Source organism: Ursus americanus, chromosome 12 (genome assembly GCF_024610735.1).
Source record: "Ursus americanus isolate L20-20 chromosome 12, mUrsAme1.1.p, whole genome shotgun sequence".
NCBI lineage: Eukaryota > Metazoa > Chordata > Mammalia > Carnivora > Ursidae > Ursus > Ursus americanus.
The window spans coordinates 18,174,024-18,199,216 of record NC_142138.1 but is presented as its reverse complement, the minus strand read 5'-3'; the positions used below and the strand labels follow the sequence as shown (position 1 = coordinate 18,199,216).

General features: G+C 37.3%; 1 protein-coding gene across 6 annotated transcripts in view; it reads right to left on the bottom strand.

The window, feature by feature from the left end:
* Nucleotides 1–25,193, bottom strand: part of PATJ (PATJ crumbs cell polarity complex component) — a 345,082-nt gene that overhangs the window by 195,139 nt on the left and 124,750 nt on the right. For all 6 annotated transcript variants that reach the window (XM_087865951.1, XM_045802203.2, XM_045802205.2 and 3 more), the window contains exons 23-26: nt 15,151–15,222; nt 13,761–13,938; nt 8,047–8,157; nt 3,984–4,061 (exon numbers count right to left, since the gene is read on the bottom strand). In XM_087865951.1, coding sequence (XP_087722077.1) covers nt 3,984–4,061; nt 8,047–8,157; nt 13,761–13,938; nt 15,151–15,222 — 439 coding nt within the window. The remainder of the gene's footprint in view (nt 1–3,983; nt 4,062–8,046; nt 8,158–13,760; nt 13,939–15,150; nt 15,223–25,193) is intronic.

The window sequence follows — 25,193 nt, the reverse complement described above, 5'->3', positions numbered from 1 at the left end:
CCAGACTCTCTCAGGTTGGAGACCTGAATTCATTCTGTGTGTGGCTCAAAAATTTCCAAGCTAAAAACCAGGCAAACACGAAAATAAAGTTGGCACAGGTTCAGTGATATTAGATGAAATAGGTGTTAGGGCATTACTAAATAATGCCACATATGAATAAAGATAATTTAAAACTTGTAGACATCTGATAAATTTACTTGAAAAGATGTAAAACAAAAACTGAAAAACTACATGAAAAATATACTAATTTTACTATCAAAATGGGAGACTGTTAGATTACCATGACCTCCCCTCACCAAAAACACAATTATGCAAAATATCTGAACAACTTAATTAATTTGCTCTAGTGACTCTGTATAAACCTATACCCAGTAAGTATCACACTAGCAGGGCCTGGCTGGCTCCGTCGGTAGAACGTGCGACTCCTGATCTTGGGGTTGTGAGTTCAAGCCCCACTTTGGGTGCAGCGATTACTTAAAAATAAAATCTTTAAAAAGAAAAACTACTATGCTATTCTTTTAAATCACAGATATACATTTATAATAATGGAGAATGTGATAGGCCATAAAAAGTCTCAACTAATGTAAAAGAATATTACATAAACCACAATCTCTGATTGTAATGGAAATATGTTAGAAAATAATAGGTTTTTAAAAACATTCATGTGGGAATTTAAAAATACATTTCTAAATAAATTTGGGTAAAAAGAAATCGTGGGGACTAAAAAAACCAGTACTGTAATAGATACTCAACTTAAAATCTTGGGATGTAAAGAGTGACTTAGAAGGAAATATATGGTCTTAAATGATTGTTTTAGGAAAAAATGGCTAAAAATTAATAAACTCTACAACTACCTAAAGGTTACAGTGGAGGGGTGGGGGAGTAGAAGAAGAAATCCAAGCAAAGTAAGGTAATATAAAGATGAGAACAAAATTAAGCAGAATAGGGACGCCTGGGTGGCTCAGTTGGTTAAGCGACTGCCTTTGGCTCAGGTCATGATCCTAGGGTCCTGGGACTGAGTCCTGCATCGGGCTCCTTGCTCAGTAGGGAGCCTACTTCTCCCTCTTCCTGCCCTCCCCCCTGCTTCTCTCTCTCTCTCTGACAAATAAATAAATTAAAAAAAAATTTTTTTAAATTAAGCAGAATAAAGACACAAAAGAGATAACACAGTTCAAAAATTAAAACTTCAAACACAGGAATTATACACTTGAAACTAATGTAATGTTATGTCAACTATAATAAAAATTTTTTTTGAGAAATTAAATGAAAATTACCTTCAAGATTAAGGAAAAAAAAACGTAAAAAGGAAACTATATTTACAATGAAAAAGAACTATGGATAGAGCATATATAATTCAAGCTAAGATAACAAGCAACTTTGAGGAGCCTGGGTGGCTCAGTTGATTAAGTGTCTGCCTTTGGGTCAGGTCATGATCCCAGGGTCCCAAGACTGAGCCCTGTATCAGGCTCTCTGCTCAGCAGGGAGCCTGCTTCTCCCTCTCCCTCTGCCTGTCGCTCCCCCTGCTTGTGCTCTCTGTCAAATAAATAAATAAAATCTTTTTTTAAGAAAAAAACAAATTTATACTAACAAATGTAAAAAATTAAGTGATATCGATATTCCTAGAAAAGAATCAATAACCATGACTGACTCAAGACAAAATAGAAAATCTGAATAGTTCCATAATTATTAAAGAACTGAATCAGCATTTTAGATTTTTCCCACATAGAAAACACAGGCCCAAAATGGCTTCATAAGCTAGTGTGACCAAAGATTTAAGGAATGAATAATTAGCATTTTACACAAATGCTCAGAGAACTAAAAAAGAGGAAATATACCTACTACTCATTTTAGTAATCTCATATATTCAAAAGCAGACAGAATAGTACATAAATGGGAAATTCCAGGCCAGTTTCATACCTAACCACAGATGCAAAAATCCTTAAGGAAATAATGCCAGCAATGTGCAAAAAAAATCATGATCAAATTAAGTTTAATCCAAGAATTCAAGATTGGTTTGAGATTATGAAATCTATTAATGTAATTTATCACATTAAGGGATTCAAAGAGAAAAAAAAATGTATACACACACAATTATTTCAGTGAATGCAGATAATACATCTGATAAAATTCAATGCCAATGCCATTCATGATAAAAATTCTTAGCAAAATAAGAATGAAAGTGGATACTTCCTTAACCTGAAGGATTATCTACAAAAACTTACAGCACACATCATATTCAATGGTGAAATATTAAAAGCAATTTCTTAAATATCAGGAGGAAAAACAACAAAAATGTTAGCTATTATTACTTCTTTATTAAACACAGAGGAGGTTTTAGTAGATAAATAAGAAAAAGATTGGAAAAAAGGGGGAAAGAAAACTGCCTTTATCCAATGATTATTATTACCCATAAAGAAAATCCAGAAATAAAAATCTAAATAGTATTAGAATTTGAGATTCACATTATTAAAATTATGTACATTTATAGAGGACATAAAGACACTAGAAGGCTCTACATATAGTATTTAAAATATTTAGTAAGTTTATCTTTAGGTGGTGGGTTTATGCGTGATTTTATTTGTTTCAATCTTTCAGTTTTTCCAGTGTTCTGCACTGGATTATTTTATTTTATAAAAGAATAATGGAATAATGTTACAAGATGTCAAATGAGTACGTAAAAAATCAATTCTATGTCTACATACTGGCAACAAACAGAAAATGCAATTTAAATTAAAAGCAATACAAAATGTAAGAGTATCTAGGAATAAACCAAAGATTTACAATACCTTTCCAAAGAAAATTACAAAGATTGAAAGAAAATAAGAATTTAATATGTAGAAAGATATATCATGTTAACGGTTAAAAAGGTTAGATATCATAAAGATATACTTCTTTACAAATTAATCCACAGATATGACACAATTCCCATCAAAATTCTCCAAGAGATTTTTTTTGTAGAATTTGACAAGCTAGTCCTAAAATTCATAGGGAAAGGAAAAGGATACAAATAGGTAAGGCACCCCTAAAGAAGAAGAAATATGTGAAGGAAATTGCTCTACTAGAAACAAGGTTTATTATTAGGCTTTGATAATTGAGCTAGTGCAGGGGCGCCTGGGTGGCACAGCGGTTAAGTGTCTGCCTTCGGCTCAGGGCGTGATCCCGGCGTTCTGGGATCGAGCCCCATATCAGGCTCCTCCGCTATGAGCCTGCTTCTTTCTCTCCCACTCCCCCTGCTTGTGTTCCCTCTCTCGCTGGCTGTCTCTCTCACTGTCAAATAAATAAATAAAATCTTAAAAAAAAAAAATAATTGAGCTAGTGCAGCATTTGTGCTGGAATAGACATGGGGAACAAAGAGAAAGCTCAGAAGCAGACCCCCCCATAACCTGAGCTAGGACTGAGCATTACAAGTCAGTAGGTAAAAGAGGGCCTATATTAAAACAGTAGGATAGTTATCTTTATGGGGGGAAAAATAAAAATTCATCCCTACCTATTATCATATCCTAAAATAAATTTTAGATCAACTTCACTACTAGAATAGAGGTGGGAGAACAGGAATGGATGACTAACTTTGACTGATGGTAAGGAATGTTTTCTCAGTAAAGATGACCTCTGAGCTCCTCCTTGGAAGATAAAAGGAGGAGCAATGTGGGAAATGGATTTCCAGGCTGAGAGAACAGCAAGATCAAAGTCCCATAAATTCCCAAGAGTAAGAGGCATTTTCTGGGAATGGACAACCAGCCCAACTGAACAGGAAAGACAGACAAAGATGACGAGGGATGACTGGTGCTTTATCACATTTTGGCACCTATGTTTCACTAAGTTTCTGGCCTTCAGTCTGGCCAGAACCAGTTATATTCACAGGAAGGAGACATTATAACACAGTCCTTCTAGCCTGATACTAGTCAAAACACCATTCTTACTAACTGCAGCTCAGATAGGCAAAAAGACTCAAACGTTTTTTAAAGGCTTAAGAGGTTCATTACCTTTTCCTTTTTTTCTTCAGTGTTTTGGTCCTGGTTATTAGCAATTTTGTTAGCCTTGTTATGCACCGTAGGAATGACCTATGACCACAAAAAAAAAAAAAGGAGAAGGAATAAAACATTTAATGTCACAATCATTACATTTCTTAAAATTTTAAACAGTTAAAATCTTAAGTTTCTGACTTCATCTAAAAAGTAAAGACATGAAAAGTAGAATTCAAGGCAAACAATACAATTTCAAAAATATCACAAGCTAGATTATCGAAAATATTGTGTGCGTACCATCAAAGAACAATAAACTCACGATACGTGTAGATCCAGAAAGTGAAAATGAAGATGACGAAAAAGAAAGTCATAATACTGATTGTCATCCAAACATCTTATTTTGCAAACAGTTTGAGGGGTGACCTACACGAACCCCTCCCTAGAACACAGGATGCATCATTTATTTGATAGACTTACGTTATTCACCATTGTATCCCAATTCAAGTATGTTATCTAGCACACTGTATACACTCAATAAATATTTCACTATTACTGTTAGCATGAAGATAAATTAAAATCTATTTACATCCCTGGATAAAAGCTCAATGAGAGCTGGAATTAATGATTTATCACTATCTATAGTGCTCCAAAAGAACCTATTACATAGTTGTACTCAATAAATGTTTATACATGAACAAAATAGTTCCATTTCATAGAAATACTTTTAATTCTCAATGGTGCCAACAGCATAGATTACTTTTTGACTCATTTCTTTTTACAAAATAATCTATGAAACATCTTGGGAAAATATAAAATTTTTAGTGATTTTTTTTTAAAAAGGTCCTCAAATAGCTAACACAAATAATCTTGGCATAGGATCTGATGACAGACATGAAGGTTGTAGGAAAAAAACAAATCTCCTTTCCCAGAAATGTAAAGAAACTGCCTGCCTAGGGATAATTTAAAAAACAAAACAGAGCAAAAAACACCTCTCTCTAAATGCAACTTAAGATTAAATTTTCTTCACCTTTAATATAGACTCTATAGAAATAAACTAATTTTGGGATAAATGAGAAAGTCTCAGAAATGTTTCCTTTAAATAAAAAACAACAGAGGCGCCTGGCTGGCTCAGTTTGTAAAGCATGCGACTCTTCATCTCAGGGTCATGAGTTCAAGCCCCACATTGGCCATGGAGCCTACTTAAAGACAGAGAGAGAGAGAGAGAAAGAGAGAGAGAAGGAAAATAGTAATGACACATCAACATATATTTAATGTTTTGTACGTGAACAGACACTGTTAGTGCTCAGTATTTATTCCTCTATTTAATACAAACAATCCAAGTCCATGTCCAAGGTCATTAAACTCTGAGACTTTCTGCAAAACCCCAAAAGAAGTAATTTTCTAACACTGGGACCATCAAAGGCTCAAGTTCAAAACCTGGTAGGTCTATAGGCATATATTTCTTGTCCTGAAGAATCTTAAAGTACTTTGCCTCCCTGACAAGTCAGAATACCTGTCCACACTGGACCTACTTTCTCCTATGGGAAAAACCAGCTGAAAAACAGCAGAAGCTCTGGGATGGGACACAATGTCAGGTGTCACTCATAAGTTTACACTGTTTTTTGAATAGCACAGAAATATATCTCTGTAAATGTATCATTAGCCAAATTTGGAAGACCAAAGGCTCAGCAAGAAGACTGCATCTTTAATAAAAGTAAAAGACAGCATATTTCTTGTGAAAGTAAAAACTGTATTTTTGTGTGTTTAATATGCAAATGTACACATAAAAAGGTTTAAAAAGGTGCCACTATGAAATCATGGTATTAGGGAATGGAATACAGGAGAATAGAAAGCAACATAGCAAATTAATTTAAGGAACTGAAGGGATGATCCCAATTTCAAACGGGTTTGTTTTGGCATGTGAAAAAATAATATGTGAAATGTAGTTAAGTTATTAAGTGGGGAAAAAAAATACCCCGGTATAAAAACTTTCTATAGAGGAGTGCAGTGTAAATCATCGGTTCTGCTCTCAAATAAGCATTTGCCAAATAAATCTAAGTGGATACACACATTTCTTTCTAGCATGCTGAAAATACTATCGAGGAATTCAGGAGAAAAAGCTTAAAAAGGTAATGTATTGGTGATATTCCGAAATCATCTGTTAAAATCGCAAATATAAAAAAGTAAAGTATAATACAAAGAATAAAAAAAAAGTACAAATATAAACGCCGCTGCTCAATTTATGATGTTGATAACAATCTCCACGTGGCCAGGGCACTTTAGACATAGGGCTCCTGATGGTCCTAATGTTAGAAAATGACTTCTTTGGGGGTTTTGCAAAAAGTCTCAAAGTTTAATGTAAAGTGGTCAAAAATGACTAAGCATTTGGCTATATTTTCTATGCCTGTGATGACCAACACTACTTGCAACAATAAACAAGCCAAAGAGCACGCCATTTTGCAAAGTTATGAAACTTGATTTCTTTCAACGCCTCATTAAGCAGGAATCACTTTGTGTTAAAATATGGAACAAATAATGGACGTAGAAATTGACTCCATCACCTGAATGTGTTCCCTCACCTAGAACCAGAGAAAGTTCAATGCTTGATGAACCCAATGCACAATGTGGCGGTCTCTGGTGCTGTATGGGGAGCAAGGACTTGAACATGGCATGATGCTAAAAAGATTCTTTTTGTGAGCAGTGAGAGAAATTGCAATGTTTGTGTCATCTAAGTGAAAATTTCCACCTCAGCTCACCAGCAAAGGCTGGATTAAATGCTTGCTTGGCCTTTTTGGTTGACTTGATAACCTACTTCTTTGCTTTGAATATTTTTTGGCAGGGCAGTCACAAGTGGCCACACAAAGGTTTCAAGTGATTGGCTCATTCTCGTTTGAAACTGTTTCTTTGGAAGTACCATTTGGCAAGGAATAATCTGGCCAATTTTCCTATGGAACTCAGTTTCCAGAAATAAAAGTGACAGCCTCAATTACCTTCTCAATATTGTAAGAGCTAAAAGGTGGATTCCAAAAACCTGGGTTCCAGAAAAGAATTAAAAAGTGGATTCCCCCCAAATTTCAAATTGTATGAAAATGAGAAGACATCATTCAGTTCCCCATTCTCAGTGAGTCCTCACGGTATAAACACAGCACTAAGACTGGGAGGGGTCATACTGCAACGCAGCAATCCCAGCAGAGCTGCCCCAAGAGGGGTGAGTGTGCAGCTCCCTGTGTGCAGGCAGGTTACAAGCATGTCAAAATGTATTGATGTCCCAGCCCTCAGGGCAGCCAAACATCTGTTTGCCCAGGTTGCCATACAAATATTATTTTCTGTATGCCTCGACATACAAAAGGTTGAAAAGCACCACATCACTTATTGAAAAGCATTTTTTAAAAATATGCAGTTTTTCTACTGTTCAGAAGTGCCTATGTTTTGAACAGCTGTCTTCCACTATAAAAAAGAAAAATAAACATTTCTTCCAGTCACAGGGCTTAGGGGTGATATTTCTGCTGCATATTGCAAAATAAAATACATATCCTGCCACTGACATCTATGTATCAGAGTTCTAATTCCATACTGAAGGAGTAATGTATTTCAGATAAAAGTGTTACAATTAAATACTGCTAGTTTTGAATTTGGGATGTCCAACAGAACATACAACAATGCACCATGTTTGCATTTTTACACTCTTTAATAACTACACAGAGCATGGAGGTACCTCAAGAACATTTTCATATCTGACCCCCCTTATGTTCAAAGTATTTTATAAACAAAGTAACTTGTCTCTAAGTTAACAAAGCTGGTCAACAGGGAATTAAGGAATGGAAAGCAGGTCTGTCTGACTCCAGAGCCTGTGACTTACACCAAGGCAGACTGGAATGACTCAAAGTTGACCAAAAGACCAAAACCAAAGAAAAAAAGAGAAAGTGAAGTTAATAGTTAATTTTTATGAAGTGATGCTTTTTCTAGGTAATAGCAGGATCAAAATGAAAACGTATGGGAAAACAACATGGAGGCAAAAGCTGGGTCCATAGATATACAGAGGATATTTTTAAATTTTTTGAAAATATCAACTAAAGCTTACTCTTGGAGTGGATGACAAGCTCTGAACCACGAACACCACAGGATTGCCCGCATTCTTAATGGCCTCAACTGCTTCTCTGTGTGAGGCGTTCTGCAAATCTACTCCAGACACCTAAAACACAGAAGTAATTTTATTTCAATTAGAAAGGCTGTAGAGTTCACATGTATTATCCAGTTATGAGAACAGCCAGAGTCTAATGAATTAGACCAAAGCCAAAAAAAGAAAAAAAAAAAAGATTTGCCCATAAAAAGCTTGCTTAAGAACATCTTTAAGGAAAATAACATTCCACCTTCAAGAAAAGCAAATAAGACGCGTATCTTAATAACAATAGCCCTGGTTAAATACAATTACCCAAAAGAGGTAGCTTGGCCAATGCCAGAAGCTTAGGCTTCTGAGCGGTGATGCCACCTTTGCCACTAAACATAGCATATAATCCTGAGTGGGGACAGGGGAGGGCAGTCTGGACTCTTCTCTCAAATGGGAAAGTACAATATTTTAAGCAAATTGTCCATTATTTTAATTGAGTAGTTGAACATTTCTCAAATTGTGTTTAAAAAAGAACTATGAAAATATCCATAGGTTCTTTTTACTAAAAGTGTTCTCTGTTCAGTAAATTGGGAAAAGTATAAACAGCTCCTCGTCCTACAAATTTCAGAGAACCTAACTTGCAAACATGTCCATAATCTCCAAGAGCATTTTGTATTTACCATATTTAACAGAACCAATTTTTCAAACCAATAATGTAACAAAGCCCTGGTAAATGTTGGGGTGGCTTATGGTCAGTGGATAGTGACAATTTGTGAATACTTCTTTGCCATAAGGAGACCAAAGAAATAGGAGGGTACATGGATAGGGCTGTGGCATCAAGGTTGGCATTCGTGTTTAAGATGGGAGGTATTACAGTCATCAAGGTGTGAAGGAGAGGGAAAATGTATGCTAGAGAGAGAAGTGACACCTGTAGAAGTAAATCTTTGTACAGTGAAGAGGGAATGACTTCCGCAGCACAAGTTAGGGAGATTGGCTTTAGTCAGAAGCACAAATAGTTCGTATGTTGTTACAGATACAGTTAGAAAAACGATTTGGCATGCAGTGAGAGCAAGGGGAAGCTCCTTTTTGACTGCTTCTGTTTTCTCCATGAAACAAGAAACAAGGACCATAAACTGAGATTAAGATGGGGAAGGCAGTTTAGGAGGTGTGAAGGAGTCACCTCTGGAAGCAGGAGAGTGAAGCAACTAGGGAAATATTACAGGATTGCAAGGCAGAACTAAAGGCTCACTTGAGAAGGAGCTCATGAATTTAAAATGAGACCAGACAGCCTAGCTGGTTATTTTCTCCAGCCATGCTAGGGACTTGAAATAAGCAAAGAGTTGCACTTAACTAGGATGTGGTTTCCCCGGACAAGCTCAGTAAAGGCACAGAGGATCCAAGGAACTGGAAGTGATGAGGACGATTAATCACCGAGTCACTGCACAGTGAGGAGAAAACCAAACACATTCGAAGCTGAGGGACACAGAGGTAAGGGCCTGAAGGTAGGAGACAGCAGCCCGGTGTGGGGGAGGGGTTTAAAAGCAGGTGTGTGTAAAGCACAGTGCAAGGGGGAGTGCAGAGAGGCGGGTCAGGGAGGCAGCTGAAGCCACACGACCACGCAGAGGCTGTGGCAAGAACTCTGGTCTTTTATTCTTTTTTTTTTTTTTTTTAAAGATTTTATTTATTTATTTATTTGACAGAGAGAGAGACAGATAGAGAGGGAACACAAGCAGGGGGAGTGGGAGAGGAAGAAGCAGGCTCATAGCGGAAGAGCCTGATGTGGGGCTCGATCCCATAACGCCGGGATCACGTCCTGAGCCGAAGGCAGACACTTAACCGCTGTGCCACCCAGGCGCCCTGGTCTTTTATTCTAACAGACATCCACTGGAAGGTTTTTATGCTCTGCAAAACCCCTTTACCCGTATGAACTTAGGAAGGATATGAATGATAGTAATGAATAGTAAATGAATATAGGGGAAAAAAATTTAACTGAAGCTTAAAATCTATCACAACAGTTTGGTGAAGCTTCTTATGAATAACCTAATCCCCTAAACATTCAACAGTAAGAGAAGGAGAAGCTATAGAACCATTTCATCTTCCAGTAATCATCAGGTTTTGTTTCCCTGACACACAGTTCCATAGGGTTAAGTGGGAATCACTGAAGCTGGGAAGTTAGGGGGAAAAATGGAGTTCTGTTATATTATCACAGAAATATAATCTTAAGTTTTTCTTGGCTTTAAATGTATAACCCAGAAGTATGTCCATTCACATAGGTAAGACCCATTTCTCAAAACTAAATTAAATTCTAACTTCCCAGGTCAACCAATTCTTCTTTATACAGACCCAGCTCCTTTATGGAATTGTCTCAAGGCAGAAAGAAATGATTATTAAGCTTTACTTAAAAACAAATGAATAATGCTTTTCACAGGAAAAAAAGTAAACAAATGACTCAGTATGCTTGATAAAATAAAATATTAAAGTGTTAACATTACAAATCTGCTGTGAGTTCAAAGAAATTATTAAATCTGGGACAAAACAGTGGGTTCTTATTAGTATATAAAAGTGATGGATAAGTGAGAGAATACTTTGTATTCAACTCACAGCAGAGAAAGATGAGGGAAAAAACACAATTTAAAAAGATAAAACAATGAACAATGCAACTAGAAAACAGGCAAAAGACATGCACAAACATTTCACTAAAGAGCACATGTACAGATGGCATGAAATGTTCTTTCTCATTAGCCATTAGGGAAACTCAAAACGAGATATCACTATCTCCCTATGAGAACGTCCAAAATGAAAAAGAGTGATAACACCAAATGTTGGTGAGAATGTGGAGAAACCGGATTACTCATATATTGCTGGTGGGAATGTAAAATAGTACAGACACTCTGGAAAATAGTTCCTTCCAAAACTAAAAATGGACTTACCATACAACCAGCAATTGCATTCTTGGGCATTTACTTCAGACAAATGAAGACTTACTTTCACTTAGGAAGTTGTATACAAATGTTTATAGAAGTTTTATTCATAATAGCCAAGAACTGGAAACTACCCAGGTGTCATATATATATATATATATATACACACACACCTGGGTAGTTTCCAGTTCCATATATATATATATGTGTGTGTGTGTGTGTGTGTGTGTATATGAAATATTTCCTATATATATGATTTATTTATTTGAGAAAGAGAGAGAGAGAACAGAAGCGCACATGGCACGGTGGGGTGGGAGGAGAAAGGGAAAGAGAGTCCCAAGCAGACTCCCCGCTGAGCGCGGAGCCCAACCCAGGGCGATTGCACTACCCTGAGATCATGACCCAAGCCAAAACCAAGAGTCGCTACCCAGGCACCCCAAACCAGGTGTCTTCCAACGGGTGAATGGTTAAACTGTGGTGCCTCCTCCACACCATGGAATAGTGTTCAATCACAATAAAAGGGAATGAACTATTATTGATGGACACACAAATTAAATGAACTTCGGTGAATTTGTGCTGAGTGAAAAAAGCCAATCTCAAAAAGATGCAGAATACATAATTCCATTTATGTGACAACTGTGAAACAACTAATTGCAGGCATGTAGAAACAGAGTAGTGGTTGCCAGAGGCTGGGTATGGGGGGATGTGGCAGGGCAAGGGGCACGGCGGTAGAGAGTAGCACAGGGGAGTCTTGAGGCGATATTGCTGAGTTTCTTTGATTGCCGGGTGGTTCTGCAAGGCTACACACGTGATGAAACTGTGTAGAGCTATAAAAACACACACAGTTCTACGTCAGTGCACGTATAACTGGTGTTGTGCCGATATCAGCATTTCGGTTTTGCTCTTGCACTACAGCTGGGTCACCCGTTAACGCTGGCGGAGGCTGAGGGAAGAGTACCTGGGACTTGCTTATACATTTCTTTACAATTTCCTATGACTGTTTCAAAACAGAAAGTTAAGAGGAAGAAAAAAGACCAAACAAAACACAAAATATACATTTAAAAATTAAGTTCAAATTTATCAGTAATGAAAAAAAAGAATCAGCATCACTTATTTCGTAGATGAAGATTACCAAGGTAGATTTAAAAAAGCAAAATCTAGTTATAGGCTGCTTACAAAACATATAACTAAAACAAAATCACAAGGGTGAAAATGAAGGAATGAAAAAAACAATGTGCCATGCAAATACTAAATAAAGGAAACCGCACCTGCCCAGAAGCCAGAGATGTCCTTTTAAAATATGTATGCATTTGTAATTCTCTAATGGACTCTCGCTACGTTCAGGGACGACAAACTCCCAAGCTTTCTGTGATGTGGCTTCACACGATCTCTCCGACTTTCCTCTTCAGTCTCTTGCTCACTCTACCTACATTAGCAATGCTGGACTTCTCTCTGTTCCTTCAACATAGCCGGGCAAACTCCTACCTCAGAGCTTAAGCATTTTGGTTCTTTCTGCCTGGAGACTTCTTCTCCTGTACATCCCCATGGCGCACTTTCTCATTCCTATATTTGTCCCAACATCACCTTCCATAACCATCTATCAGTTGCAATCACTACCTCCACCACCCTTTGTTCCTTATCTTTCTACTCTTTACTACAATCCCACACTCTACAAATTACTTATTATCTACCTTCCCCACTACCGTGTAAATGCCCTAAGAGTAGGAATTTTGCTCATTTTCTTCATTGCCATATCCTCAGTGTGTTTGAAATCTTCTTTTAATTTCAAAAACACAAATATAACCTAATATTTGTATATATAGAGCAGTTTTACACAGTTCTTGGCTTTTATCCTCACAATGATGTTACAGGTTTTAAATTCTCATTTCCATTTCATTTTGAAACTGAGAATGAGGTGGGTTTAATATGATGTCCAAGAACAGGTACAAAATAAACAGGACAATCAAGACTTCAGCCCATGACCTCCAGGGCTCTTTTCATTCTGTCAGAACTAAAGCACCACAGCTGAAGTTCAGCATCATAAAGCATGTATCAAGAACATACAGATTCTGGGATTAAAGATACTTAATATGATGTCATCCAATTAACCCAGTGCAAAGAAATGCATGAGATTTAGACCTCAGGACATTCTCAGTGCCTTGATGTGCCCTAAACTCTGCAAAGCCTATCACATGTGAACAATGGAGTCACCCATTCCTCCAATGGAGTCTGGGAGGATAAGCATGGCTATCCCACTGACACATATTTATAAAATGTAGAGCTTGTTCTGGAGAATACGGTCAATAATATTATAATAATGTTGTACGGCAACAGATGCTAGCCACACTTGTGGTGTGGTACAGAAGTGTCGAATCACTATGTTGTACACCTAGCACACCTGCAAGGTCACGTAACACTGCATGTCAACTATACTTCAATTTAAAAGATGATGATTAGAAAGTTTTTAAATGATGACAAAAATTTAGAGTTTGTTAACGACTGTGGGAAAAACACAATGCTCACCCAGCTGTCTCATGCTGTTAAATTGTGAAATTGTTTTTTATTAAGCTGATCCTTTGGATATGCTACATGCTACCACCCCAACTTGGGAATCTCATGAAATTATGCAAACAACATACAGACTAGGGCACTGAAAGAAAATACACCAATTGGACCCACATATACCCCAACAAATGGAAGGACTTCTGGCTTAATTACTGTCTTTAAGGAGGTTTCAAACAAACATGGAATTTTAACATCACTTACCTCAAGTATTTTATCTCCTGTTTTAAGGGCATTTGTTTTTCCTGCCGGACTGTCTTCTAAAACTTGTTTGATAAATATACCTTTAAGTTCCTCTCCATTCTTCAGGCGTTTTATAACAGTTTGTCCACCAACAATACTAATACCAAGAGACACACTGGGTTCTCTAAATATCTCAACACTATAAAAAGAAAACAAATTCACTTATGAGCAAGTTAATATAATTTGTTGGACTGTCATTGCAAGTGGTCGATTTGGACCATATCCTTGTGACTCATATTTTATATGAATATATTTTTTACAAATGTTATCGAAATTGTACTCAGTTTCAAAATTATAGGACATATCAATCATTCACGGCACATGCGAAAGCTTGAATTTGGAAAAAAGATTTCTAAAACAATAAGTACACCTCTTAATATTCAGAGATTTTGTTAGGCCTTAATGTTCGCATCTCCGACCACAATATATCTTCTATAATTAGTTCTTTTAATCCACATCCATAACAGCAAAGAATGGATGAAGGAAATAACAAATGGGTGAAAAAAAGAATCAAGAAAGTTGCATGCATCATTTTGGCAAAAAGCACAGACTTTCACGATAAAATAAATTTGCCACTAAAAGGCTTGTTGCCTAAACTGCCTTTTCCAGTCACGAGGTCTAACCTGTGCTTAAGTAGAGGAAGATTTTGCTCTTAAAGCTGGCTGGCTCTCTTTTCTTCCTACCCCCACATCACTTTTTAAAATAAAGTATGGAATAAAACTTGCCCTTCGAATGGTTATGAATTTTACTCAAACTGCACAGATGTGGCCAATGATTAACTGAAATTAAAAAGGAGTTCAGAAAACAGCTCCCAAGAGTCTTTAAGACAAAACTCGGAAGTGCAAGAAGAAAACACCATGTGGAATTAATAATGAATGCAGAACAGAAAGAGCAGCTAAAGGAAGACTTTTAGGTTCTGTTAGCTCAAACGAGGCACAAATTTGGACGAACACAAGAGAAGGAGGTTAGAGATAAATGAATACATGCTAGAAGCCTCAACTACTGTTGCTGTATATTAAAAAAAAAAAAGGACGAAATCTTATTGCATTCAAGGCAGTGATGCAATTATAAAGTATACTTAGTCCATTGGTTACTATCATACATGGACATTTGTAAATTGCTTTTCCTGAAAAAGTGTGATAAAAACTTTCTATTTAATGTTGATTATAGTCATTTTGCCTGGCTAAAAGTCCCTAGATAAGACAAAAATGAAACTAAAATTTAGGCCAGCCTACATGTGAATGACGGCAATTTCTCAATCAGTACATGCTCAAATGACACTACAGAATTAAGGAGCAACTATTCGATTGTGTTCTCCTACTGAGAAAGCCAATAATGTCAATCAACATACATTCTTGGTGGACCCCAGTGGCTGAAGTTTGGAGTTTCTTCTCCTTCACCTTCTTCTCTCTCAGGTAACTCACTGAGGGGAGAGAAAGGAAAAAATACACACACAACTTGTAAAACACAGTGTTGTATTAAAGGTTCCCAGAAAGTTTTGAATTTAAACAATCTATATGTAGTTAAATAGGTCTTAATTTCTAAGCTTTTAAAATATTTACATCAATAAAGTATGTACATCAACCAGAACACTGCTTTAATGTTCAACTCAGTAAATATCCACCTGCCACCAGAAAATCATAGAACTATTATAAACACTTTAATTTGTGACACTCCAGATGCTATTTTCTAAAAATCTGTGTTTTATTTGTACAATTTCACATGTTTCTCTATCAATATATAAAATATTAGGAACTATAGTCCTTCAAACTTGGTACTGATTGACCAGCAAAGAGAACACTCCAGCATAAACCAACATCAATAGTGGAAATGGCTAAACAGCTTAAGCACAATCCCTCTTTCTAGATCTGTCACCTTGGCCCTAAATAATGCCCTTGTCAATTTTAGCCCCTGAATATTCTGTGTCATTATCCATCATTCTGCAGTTTGCAGAGAGATTTACTTATGTTAGATCTAATTCGATCCTCCCACCTAGCACCACCATACTTTCACCACCAAGTTATGTTAGTAAGGAAATAACAACATAAAATGCTGAATTACAGAATAGCTACAAAGGTAATGCTATTGAATAGGGTAGACACGTTACCATATGTTATCTGGAGGAGGAGTCAGGAGTCCTAAGCTTCAGTCTAACCTGCACCATAAAATCGGTGTGTGACTCTGGACCACCAAATGAGATAACAGATCTGATAGTGTACGTTGTATTACTCTACACAAAAATATAGGCGCTACCTCTTCCATTCCATGTTCACAAAAACCCCGTGAAGTACTGCAGGTCATAGTATTATACTTTCCACGTGAGGAACCGAGGCTCACGGAAGGCTCCTACACAACCTCTTCATAGTATCCCAATCTTTGTTGCAGCGCTCAAAGTTTCAATGCTCCATTTTTCTCTGAACTCTCAAATAAGTCCCATAAAAAGTAACAAAACTCCACCTATTTGCTGCTTCTACGGACAGACTTTCTGGGATATAATGGTTTATGGCTGAGTGAGAAAGAGAAAACTGAAAGGATCTAGACAATCCAAAAATCAGTTAAGAAATTGGGATCATGGGGTTCCTGGGAGGCTCAGTTGGGAAGTGTCTGCCTTCAGCTCAGGTCATGATCCCACGGTCCTGGGATAGAGCCCCGCATTGAGCTCCCTGCTCAGTGGGGAGTCTGCTTCTTCCTCTCCCCCTTCCCCCTGTTCTCACTCTTAAATAAATAAAATCTTAAAAAGAAAAAAGGGGATTGGGATCATTAACATCTCATCCACTGCCAGATGGCTTTCTTGCCTCAGACAGTATATTTTTTATTATTAAGAGCATCACAATATTTAAGGAAAAAGAGCTTGGCAGATACTTGCCAATTACTTATCTAATGTCCCCTCCCTCCTTCCTTACCAACATAACCTCTCTTTTATTCCAGGTGGCACTATGCCCAGCTTTAAAGAAATACATTTTCTGGACTTCCTTTCAGCTAATGGTAACTGGATGCTAGAGTTCTGAAATGAAAGTAGAAGTCCCTAGAGATTTCCAGAAAACCTCATTAAATGGAGAGAGAATCATCTGGCAGGAGCCTTCTTCTAGGACCTTCCCTTTCTTCTTGCCTAGAAGGCAGAGATGACATGGGCGGTGAAGCATCCATTTTAAAATCATGAGGAAACAATGACTAAATCAATACATTAAGAACAGCAGAGCAGAAAGGAAGAAGGTGTTTAAGACCCTGACAGATCGCCTTCTTCAGGGTTTTTTTACATGAAAAAAATTAAGGCCCTGTTTGGTTAAGCTACACTGAGGTGTTTGTTTGTAAGCAGCTGAATGCAATCCCTAAATGATACTCATGATTCTACCAACTTAAGTCTTCATTTTATCACATTACATTGTTTTTTGTACATGTGCATATTTGTTGGATGGTTGTAATAACAGACACTTTCATATTCTGATTACCCTATGTAATAGTAAGGGGTAAATGATATATGACTGGCATTTAACTGAGGCTTAACATTCACTTCCTTTACAATTTTTTTTCATTTGAATTTGCATCAAAATTTTCCCCATGTATTATAATCATCATTTTTTATTTAATAGCATCTTTTCTTTTTTTTTTTAAAGATTTTATTTATTCATTTGACAGAGACAGCCAGCAAGAGAGGGAACACAAGCAGGGGGAGTGGGAGAGGAAGAAGCAGGCTTCCAGCAGAGGAGCCTGATGTGGGGCTCGAACCCAGAATGCCGGGATCACGCCCTGAGCCAAAGGCAGACGCTTAACGACTGAGCCACCCAGGCGCCCCTATTTAATAGCATCTTAATAGCCCATGCTACTGACGTAATTTATTTGCTATCCCAAATATGATACGCTGAGATTATATCCTGTTTTTTGTAATGTGGACATTACTGCAAGAAATAACAACATAAAATGCTGAATTACAGAATAGCTACAAAGGTAATGCTATCAAATAGGGTAGACATATTACCATATGTTATCTGGAAGAGGAGTCAGGAGTCCTAAGCTTCAGTCTAACCTTCATGAGTATCTTCATGCTCTGCTATATTTTTTTATTTTTATTTTTTAGATTTATTTATTTATTTTTATTTTAGAGAGAGAGCACATGAGAGCTGGGGAGGGAAGAGGGAGAGAGAGCATCCTCAAGCAGACTCCGCACTGGGCTCGGAGCCCAACACAGGGCTCAATCCCAGGATCCTGAGATCATGACCTGAACCAAAATCAAGAGGCAGCCGCTTAACTGACTGAGCCACCAAGGCACCCCACTCTGCTGTATTTTAGAATTCCCTTTAAATAAATATTCATTAAAGATTACATTTAAAAATCCAAAAAGCAAACCAACACTGAAACCTTCCTCCTCTCCATTTTCTACTTTCCTGTATCCCAAATCATAATAGGTGTGATAATAAGCAGCAGCACTGAGCTTCCACAACCCTTAAATTTCTCAAGTGACAGAAGTGATAGGATCATCTTTTGTTATTTACAACAAGCCCTTTTCAACCATACCTGACTTTATTACGCTAACAAGGGGACTTTTGGTGAGACCCTAGGTAGCTTTGGGATGGGGTCTGGTTGCCAGAAAAACAACCATATGATTAGTTAGAATTTCAGTCCCACCCTCGTCTGGGAAGAGGAGAGGGACTAGAGATGGAGTTCAGTCACCAATGGCCAATGATGTAATCAATCATGCTTACATAATGGAACGTCCATAAAAACCAATAAACAGGGTTCAGAGAAATTCCAGATTGGCACATACATCAAGGTACTGATGTACTGGCTCGGGAGTGGGTATTGCACCAGGAAAGGCATGGAAGCTCTGTGCATGCTCCATATCTCGCCCTACGCATCTCTTCCATTTGGCTACTTCTCAGTTGTATCTTTTATAATAAACCAGTAAGAGTAAGTAAAGCACTTTCCTAAATTCTATGAGCTGTCCTACCAAATCATCAAACTTGAGAAAGGGATCATGGGAACTCCCAATTTGTAGCTGGTTGGTCAGAAGTACAGCTTGCAGCGTGGCTACTTGTGACTGGCATCTGAAGTCAGGACAGTCTTGTGGAACTAAGCCCTTAGCCTGTGTGATCAGCGCTAACTCTGAGTAGCTAGTGTCAGAATTTGAAACTGAACTGTAAGACACCAGTTAGTGCCCAGAGAATCAGTAGTTGGGCAGAGGGGAAATCCTACACATTTGGCATCAGAAGTATTGTGAGCAAAAACAGTTCATAAGAAGCACTAGGAAAAAAAAAACCCCACATAGGTATTTTTACTATGGTACATGGATGCTACTATTATTCAATTTTTAGAAACCTAAAATAGAATGGAAACCAAGTTTTAACATTAATAGGGACTATTAGTTTCCCTGTTAAAAAAAAATGAAAACCAAAGATTCCCCAAACAGCTGGCTTTCATATACAACTAAGGAGGGAAAGAAAACCCTGTCTAGAATAGGCAAAATTTTAGTTTTCTTTGATGGTGTAACAAAAGGATTATTCTATTGGAAGAAACTCCCTGACTTTTTCGAAGCATATTTCTTTAGGAAGTTTACACATATTTTATTCAGATTATTTCATACTTAGAGAAAGATAAAACTTGCAAAAGCTTAGGGGTGCCTGGCTGGTTCAGTCGGGGGAGCATGCGACTCTTGATCTCAGGGTTGTGAGTTCAAGCCCCACGTTGGTTGTGGAGATTACTTAAAATCTTTAAATAGCAACAACAAACCAACCCCCAAAAAACTATCTTGCAAAAGCTTAACCAGATAGTGTGATTTGTTTTGGAAATACCATTACAGGAGATAAGCAACTATACAAACTAATGTGATCACTTTACATTGATGAATGCAACCTTTACAACCAAATTAAAATTTAATTGAGAAAGTAAAATATTTTTACTGCACATATTAAGATCTAAATTTACACAAACATATTTAAAACTTTAACAAGGGATTTCTGACCTCAAATTTTATAATTTGCACTGATTAAATATGGTCAATAGTTCAATCAGTTAGAATCTCATGTTAAAATAAATGAAATTTACTTCTCACACTTATCCAGTTTTATAACCCATTTTCCCCCAGAGGAATTAACCATACAATAGAAACAGTGCTTTTTATTTTAGACTTTTATAACAAATGGCCAAAGTTACCATTTTTTTTACAGAACTGGGAGGAAAGGGGGACCACCCCATTAATGAACAAGTGGATATTAATGTAAGATTTGATCATGATATACAATCTGTTTGCAAATCAAATTTTCAGCATCATACAAAAATGAGATGAATCAGACCTTTTCTTTCCAACATAACTTTTTTCATATAAAATTTCTACCTACTAAGTACAAAGCCAAAATGAGAGTCAAGTAAACTCAGCACTCTAAAATGATGCAAGCAGGATGAGTTTTGGTGGTGACTAAACGATCTCGAGATTTCTTTTTCCACTTTAAGTACAGAGTCTATATGGTAATTTTCCATGATACACCATAGGGAATTGGATGGTAGGCACTAGTGTTTTTCAAACTAGTAGGGCTACTTACACAGATGTTACACGGTGATTTTGAAGTTTGCAAAGGAAATTATTATATGACACCAGTATACATAAGGAATAGGCATTCCCTTACATTCAAGTTTAGAAGGACACAGACTGTGCTGAGGGAAAGAAGCCAGACACAAAAAAGTACCTACTGCATGATAACATTTACATGCGTTCTAGAACGGGAGAAATAATTTACGGTGTTAAAAGTCATATTAGTAGCTGCCTGGGGCGGGACACTGCCAAAGGAGTGATGGACGTAATATCTTGATCAGGCTGTTGATGACATGAATTTACCAAAATTAAACTCTCCCTTAAAATTTGTGCATTTTATATAAACACATAAAATTATGTTTAAGAGTTTTCTTAAGAAACAAAAAAACTCAAGCCATAATGGGTAAGCTGCTTTCTTACAACAAATTTACTTCTCATTTGGCCTTCTGTAGAGCCTGAATTAGTAAACAAAGATCTAATTATATTTTCAAACACATTAGTGTAATGCTCTATGTGCCTCTTGTCCTAATTTCTCACATTTGTCTTCGCCTGCAGAGTAGACAACAGCTCCAACAGCATTATACTAGAAATCTCCCGTTTTCCTCCCAACTCAAACATTTCAGAGTAGTCTTTGCTCAAATGTACATATTTATTCTCCCCTAATCCTCAGCCTCCTACCAATGTTCTGAATCTACACATAATTTTTGGCAGTTTGCCTCAAAAGTAAATCTATTAAATATCCACCATTGCCTTCGAAGGCATTAAATGCCAGGCACTGTACTGGGGCTCAAAACGTAACATTAACTCACTTAATCCTTTCCCCAACTACAACACCCTGCCTATTTCACCTGCCATATTCATAGCAAACGATCGATACCTGAAAGCATTTATTTTCATTTGTATACTAGTATGCCTATAACATGATTTTTTTCAATTTTAAATACAAGTGTTTCATCTCAAGTTCTTCCTCCTAGGCTTTAGGCTGATACCTTGTTTTCCTTACTATAGTTGATCCTACTCATTACACTTACACACACACACACACACACACACACACAAACCACAATCTCTAATAAACTCAGCAACAAAGAACATTGCCCTTGAAACCTCTGAGCCCATGAGTCTATCCTTGTCATCTAGCATCATTGCCAACCTTTCATTAAGCACTGTTCAAGGCATTATATGAAGTCCTTTATATGCACACTTACTTAACTCAAAGAACTACCCACTTTGTAAGTGAGGAAATACAGACACAAGGGAAACCTTCTCAGGGTCAGGTAGCTACAGATAACAGAGGAAATAGTACCTATGCTGTATCTATACTACAGATCTGCCATTAGTCTGAGAAATGTGCATGTTCCCCATTATGGGTGCCCATATGTTTTAGGCAGTAGGTGATGACAGAGATGAGTCAGAAAAAAGACTGAAGCCAAGTGCGTTCTGAAGCCAGAATCTCAAGAGGCTTTATAAGGAAAGAAGCATACTTGGAACAAAAATCACTTGGATTCCCTCCAGAGTTATCACACCCTGCTTGCCCAAAGGCCCCTTCCTAGAGATCTCCACTTCAAGGAGCATCTGACCTCTTACTACCAATCCTCTTGATCATCTGACTCTAGAAGCCAGAGGAGCTCATGTTCTTGGTCACATGGGATTGTAATAATCAGTGTCACCCAAAAAGGAGCTCACACCCCTAATCTGGTGCCCAATATTTGTGATTGCTGTAGAAGGGACACCTCTATATTGCCTGATTCTTGGGGCCAGTTAGGCTTACATTCATGAGTCCCACTAAGTTGTAACCAATGGACAACAAATTCTTCAACAGCTACCACCCCTAGAGCATAACAAGAGGCACAGACCCAGGAGCTTGGTCCTTCCATGGAGGAGCCTATTAATCATTAGGGCTGTGGCCTGAGAGGTGGGGTTCTAATGAAGCACTCATCTTGAGGCTGACTAATCCTTTCCAGAGACCTCAGAGGGCACGTGCTCTCATCATGCTCACCCTCTGCCACACTCCAGGAGTGCCACTGACTCTTGGAGGGGAGCATTCCATGAGTCTGATACCCAGTTTTTGCAGCTGACGTCCAGGGGATGCCCCTTGATTGCCTGGCTCTGGTGGATGAAGGGTCTTGCATTCCCGGATCCCACAGGACTATGGCAATCAGAGGATGATTCTTGGCAGGCTTACCACCAGGGCAATTCAAAGATAACAGATTGAGGCACATGCCCCAGTCTTCCTCTGAAGGTCACTTTGCTTATTCTGGAGCTTCAGGCTGAGGGGCAGATTTTAGGTCTGGCACACATTCAGCAACCTACAGTGTTGCTCTAAAGGAACCTGGGTTGTGAACGCCATCCTGGCACTCTCCTTCTGCTTTGCTCTAGCTCCCTGGTATCTCCCCAAAAGGAGCTTATACACTCTTTCGAGCTCCAATTTTTTTTTTCCATACACCAAATCTTTATTTAGGAATTTTATATAGGAGTGCCTGGCTGGCTCAGTCAGTAGAGCATATTTTCAATATATTGAAAGGATCATACACCAAAATCCAGTGACTGATTCCAGGGATGCAAGTATGGTTCACCATTCACAAATCAATGTGATACACTACAGTAACAAAATGAAGGATAAAAGTCACACGATCATCTCAACAGATACAGAAAAAAGCATTTGACAAAATTCAAAATCCATTTATAATAAAAACTCTAAACAAAGCAGGTATAGAGGGAATGTACTTCAACATAATAAATGCCATATATGACAAGCCCATAGCTAAGATCAGACTTAACAGTGAAAAGGTGAAAGCTTTTCCTTTAAGATCAGAAACAAGACAAGGATGTCCACTCTTAACATTTTTATTCAACATAGTACTGGAAGTCCTAGCCAGAGCAATTAAACCAGAAAAAGAAACTAAAGGCATCCAAATTGGAAAGGAAGAAGTAAAGCTCACTATTTACAGATGACATGATATTTATTATATACAGAAAACTCTAAAGACTCCATCCAAAAACTGTTAGAATAAACAAATTCAGCAAAGTTGTAGTATACAAAATCAACATGCAAAAATCTGTTTCTTTATATTGATACAAAGTATCAAAAAGAGAAATTAAGAAAACAATCCCATTTACAATGCCATCGAAAAGAATAAAATACCTAAAAATAACCAAGAAGATGAAAGACTTGCATATTAAAAACTACAAGATATTAATGAAAGAAATTGAAGATGACACAAATAAATGGAAAGATATTTCATGCTCATGGATTAGAAAAATTATCGTAAAAATGTCTGTACTATCCTAAGTAATGTACAGATTCATGCAACTACTATCAAAATTCCAATGGTATTTTTCATAGAAACAGAACAATCCTAGAATTTGTATGAAACTACAAAGACCCAGAAGAACCAAAGCAATCTTGAGAAAGAACAAAGCTAGAGGGGTGCCTGGGTGGCTCAGTCATTAAGCGTCTGCCTTCGGCTCACGGCGTGATCCCGGCGTTATGGGATCGAACCCTGCATCAGGCTCCTCCACTGGGAGCCTGCTTCTTCCTCTCCCACTCCCCCTGCTTGTGTTCCCTCTCTCGCTGGCTGTCTCTCTCTCTGTCAAATAAATAATCTTTAAAAAAAAAAAAAAGAACAAAGCTGGAGGCAACATGCTTCCAGATTTCAAACTATATTACAAAGCTATAGTAATTAAAATGGCAGTACTGGCATAAAAAGAGACACATAGGTCAATGGGATAGAGAGCCCAGAAATAAACCCAAACTTAGATCATCAATTAATTTACAATAAAGGAGCCAAGAACATACAGTGGGGAAAGGATGGTCTCTTCAATAAATGGTGTAAGGAAAATTGGACAGCCACATACAAAAAAATGAAACCAGACCACTATCTTACAGCATACACAAAAATTAATTCAAAGTGGATTAAAGACTTGAATGTAAGACCTAAAACCACAAAATTCCTAGAAGAAAACATAGGTGGTGAACTCCTTGGCATAGGTCTTAGTGATTATATTTTTAATCTGACACCAAAAACAAAGGCAACGGAAGCAAAAATAAACAAATGCGACTACATCAAACTAAAAAGCTTCTTCTGTACAGCATAGGAAACCATACGCAAATAAAATGGCAACCTACTGAATGGGATAAAATAACTGCAAATCATCTATCTGATAAGGGACTAAAATTCAAAATATATGAAGAATTCATACAACTCAATACCAAAAAACAATCCAATTAAAAAATGGAAAATCTGAATAGACATTTTTTTCCAAAAGACATACAGATGACCAACAGGTACATGAAAATATGCTTAACATCATGAATCAGCAGAGAAGTGCAAATCAAAACCCTAATGAGGTATCACTTCACACTGTTAGAATGGCTATTATCAAAAAAACAAGAAACACCAAATGCTGTTTGGCAAAGATATGGAGAAAAGGGAACTCCTGTACACTGTTGTTGGAAAGGTAAATTGGAAAAAGTATGGAGGTTCTTCAAAAATTTTAAAATACAATTACTGTATGATCCAGCAATATCACTTCTGGGTATTTATCTGAAAAAATGAAATACACACACACACACAATGGAATGTTATACAGCCATAAAAAGAATGAAATCTTGCCATTTGAGACAACATGGATGGAACTTGAGGGTATTATGCTCCGTGAAATACATCAGACAAAGACAAATACCACATGATCTCTCATATGTGGAATCTAAAACAAACAGCAGCCAAAAAACCAAACTCATAGATACAAAGAACACACTGGTGATTGCAAGAGGCAGGGGATGAAAGGCAGGAGAAATAGGTGAACTGTTTTTGTTTTGTTTTTAGTTTAAATAAATTGAATAAACATTCTGACCCATAGTCAGACAC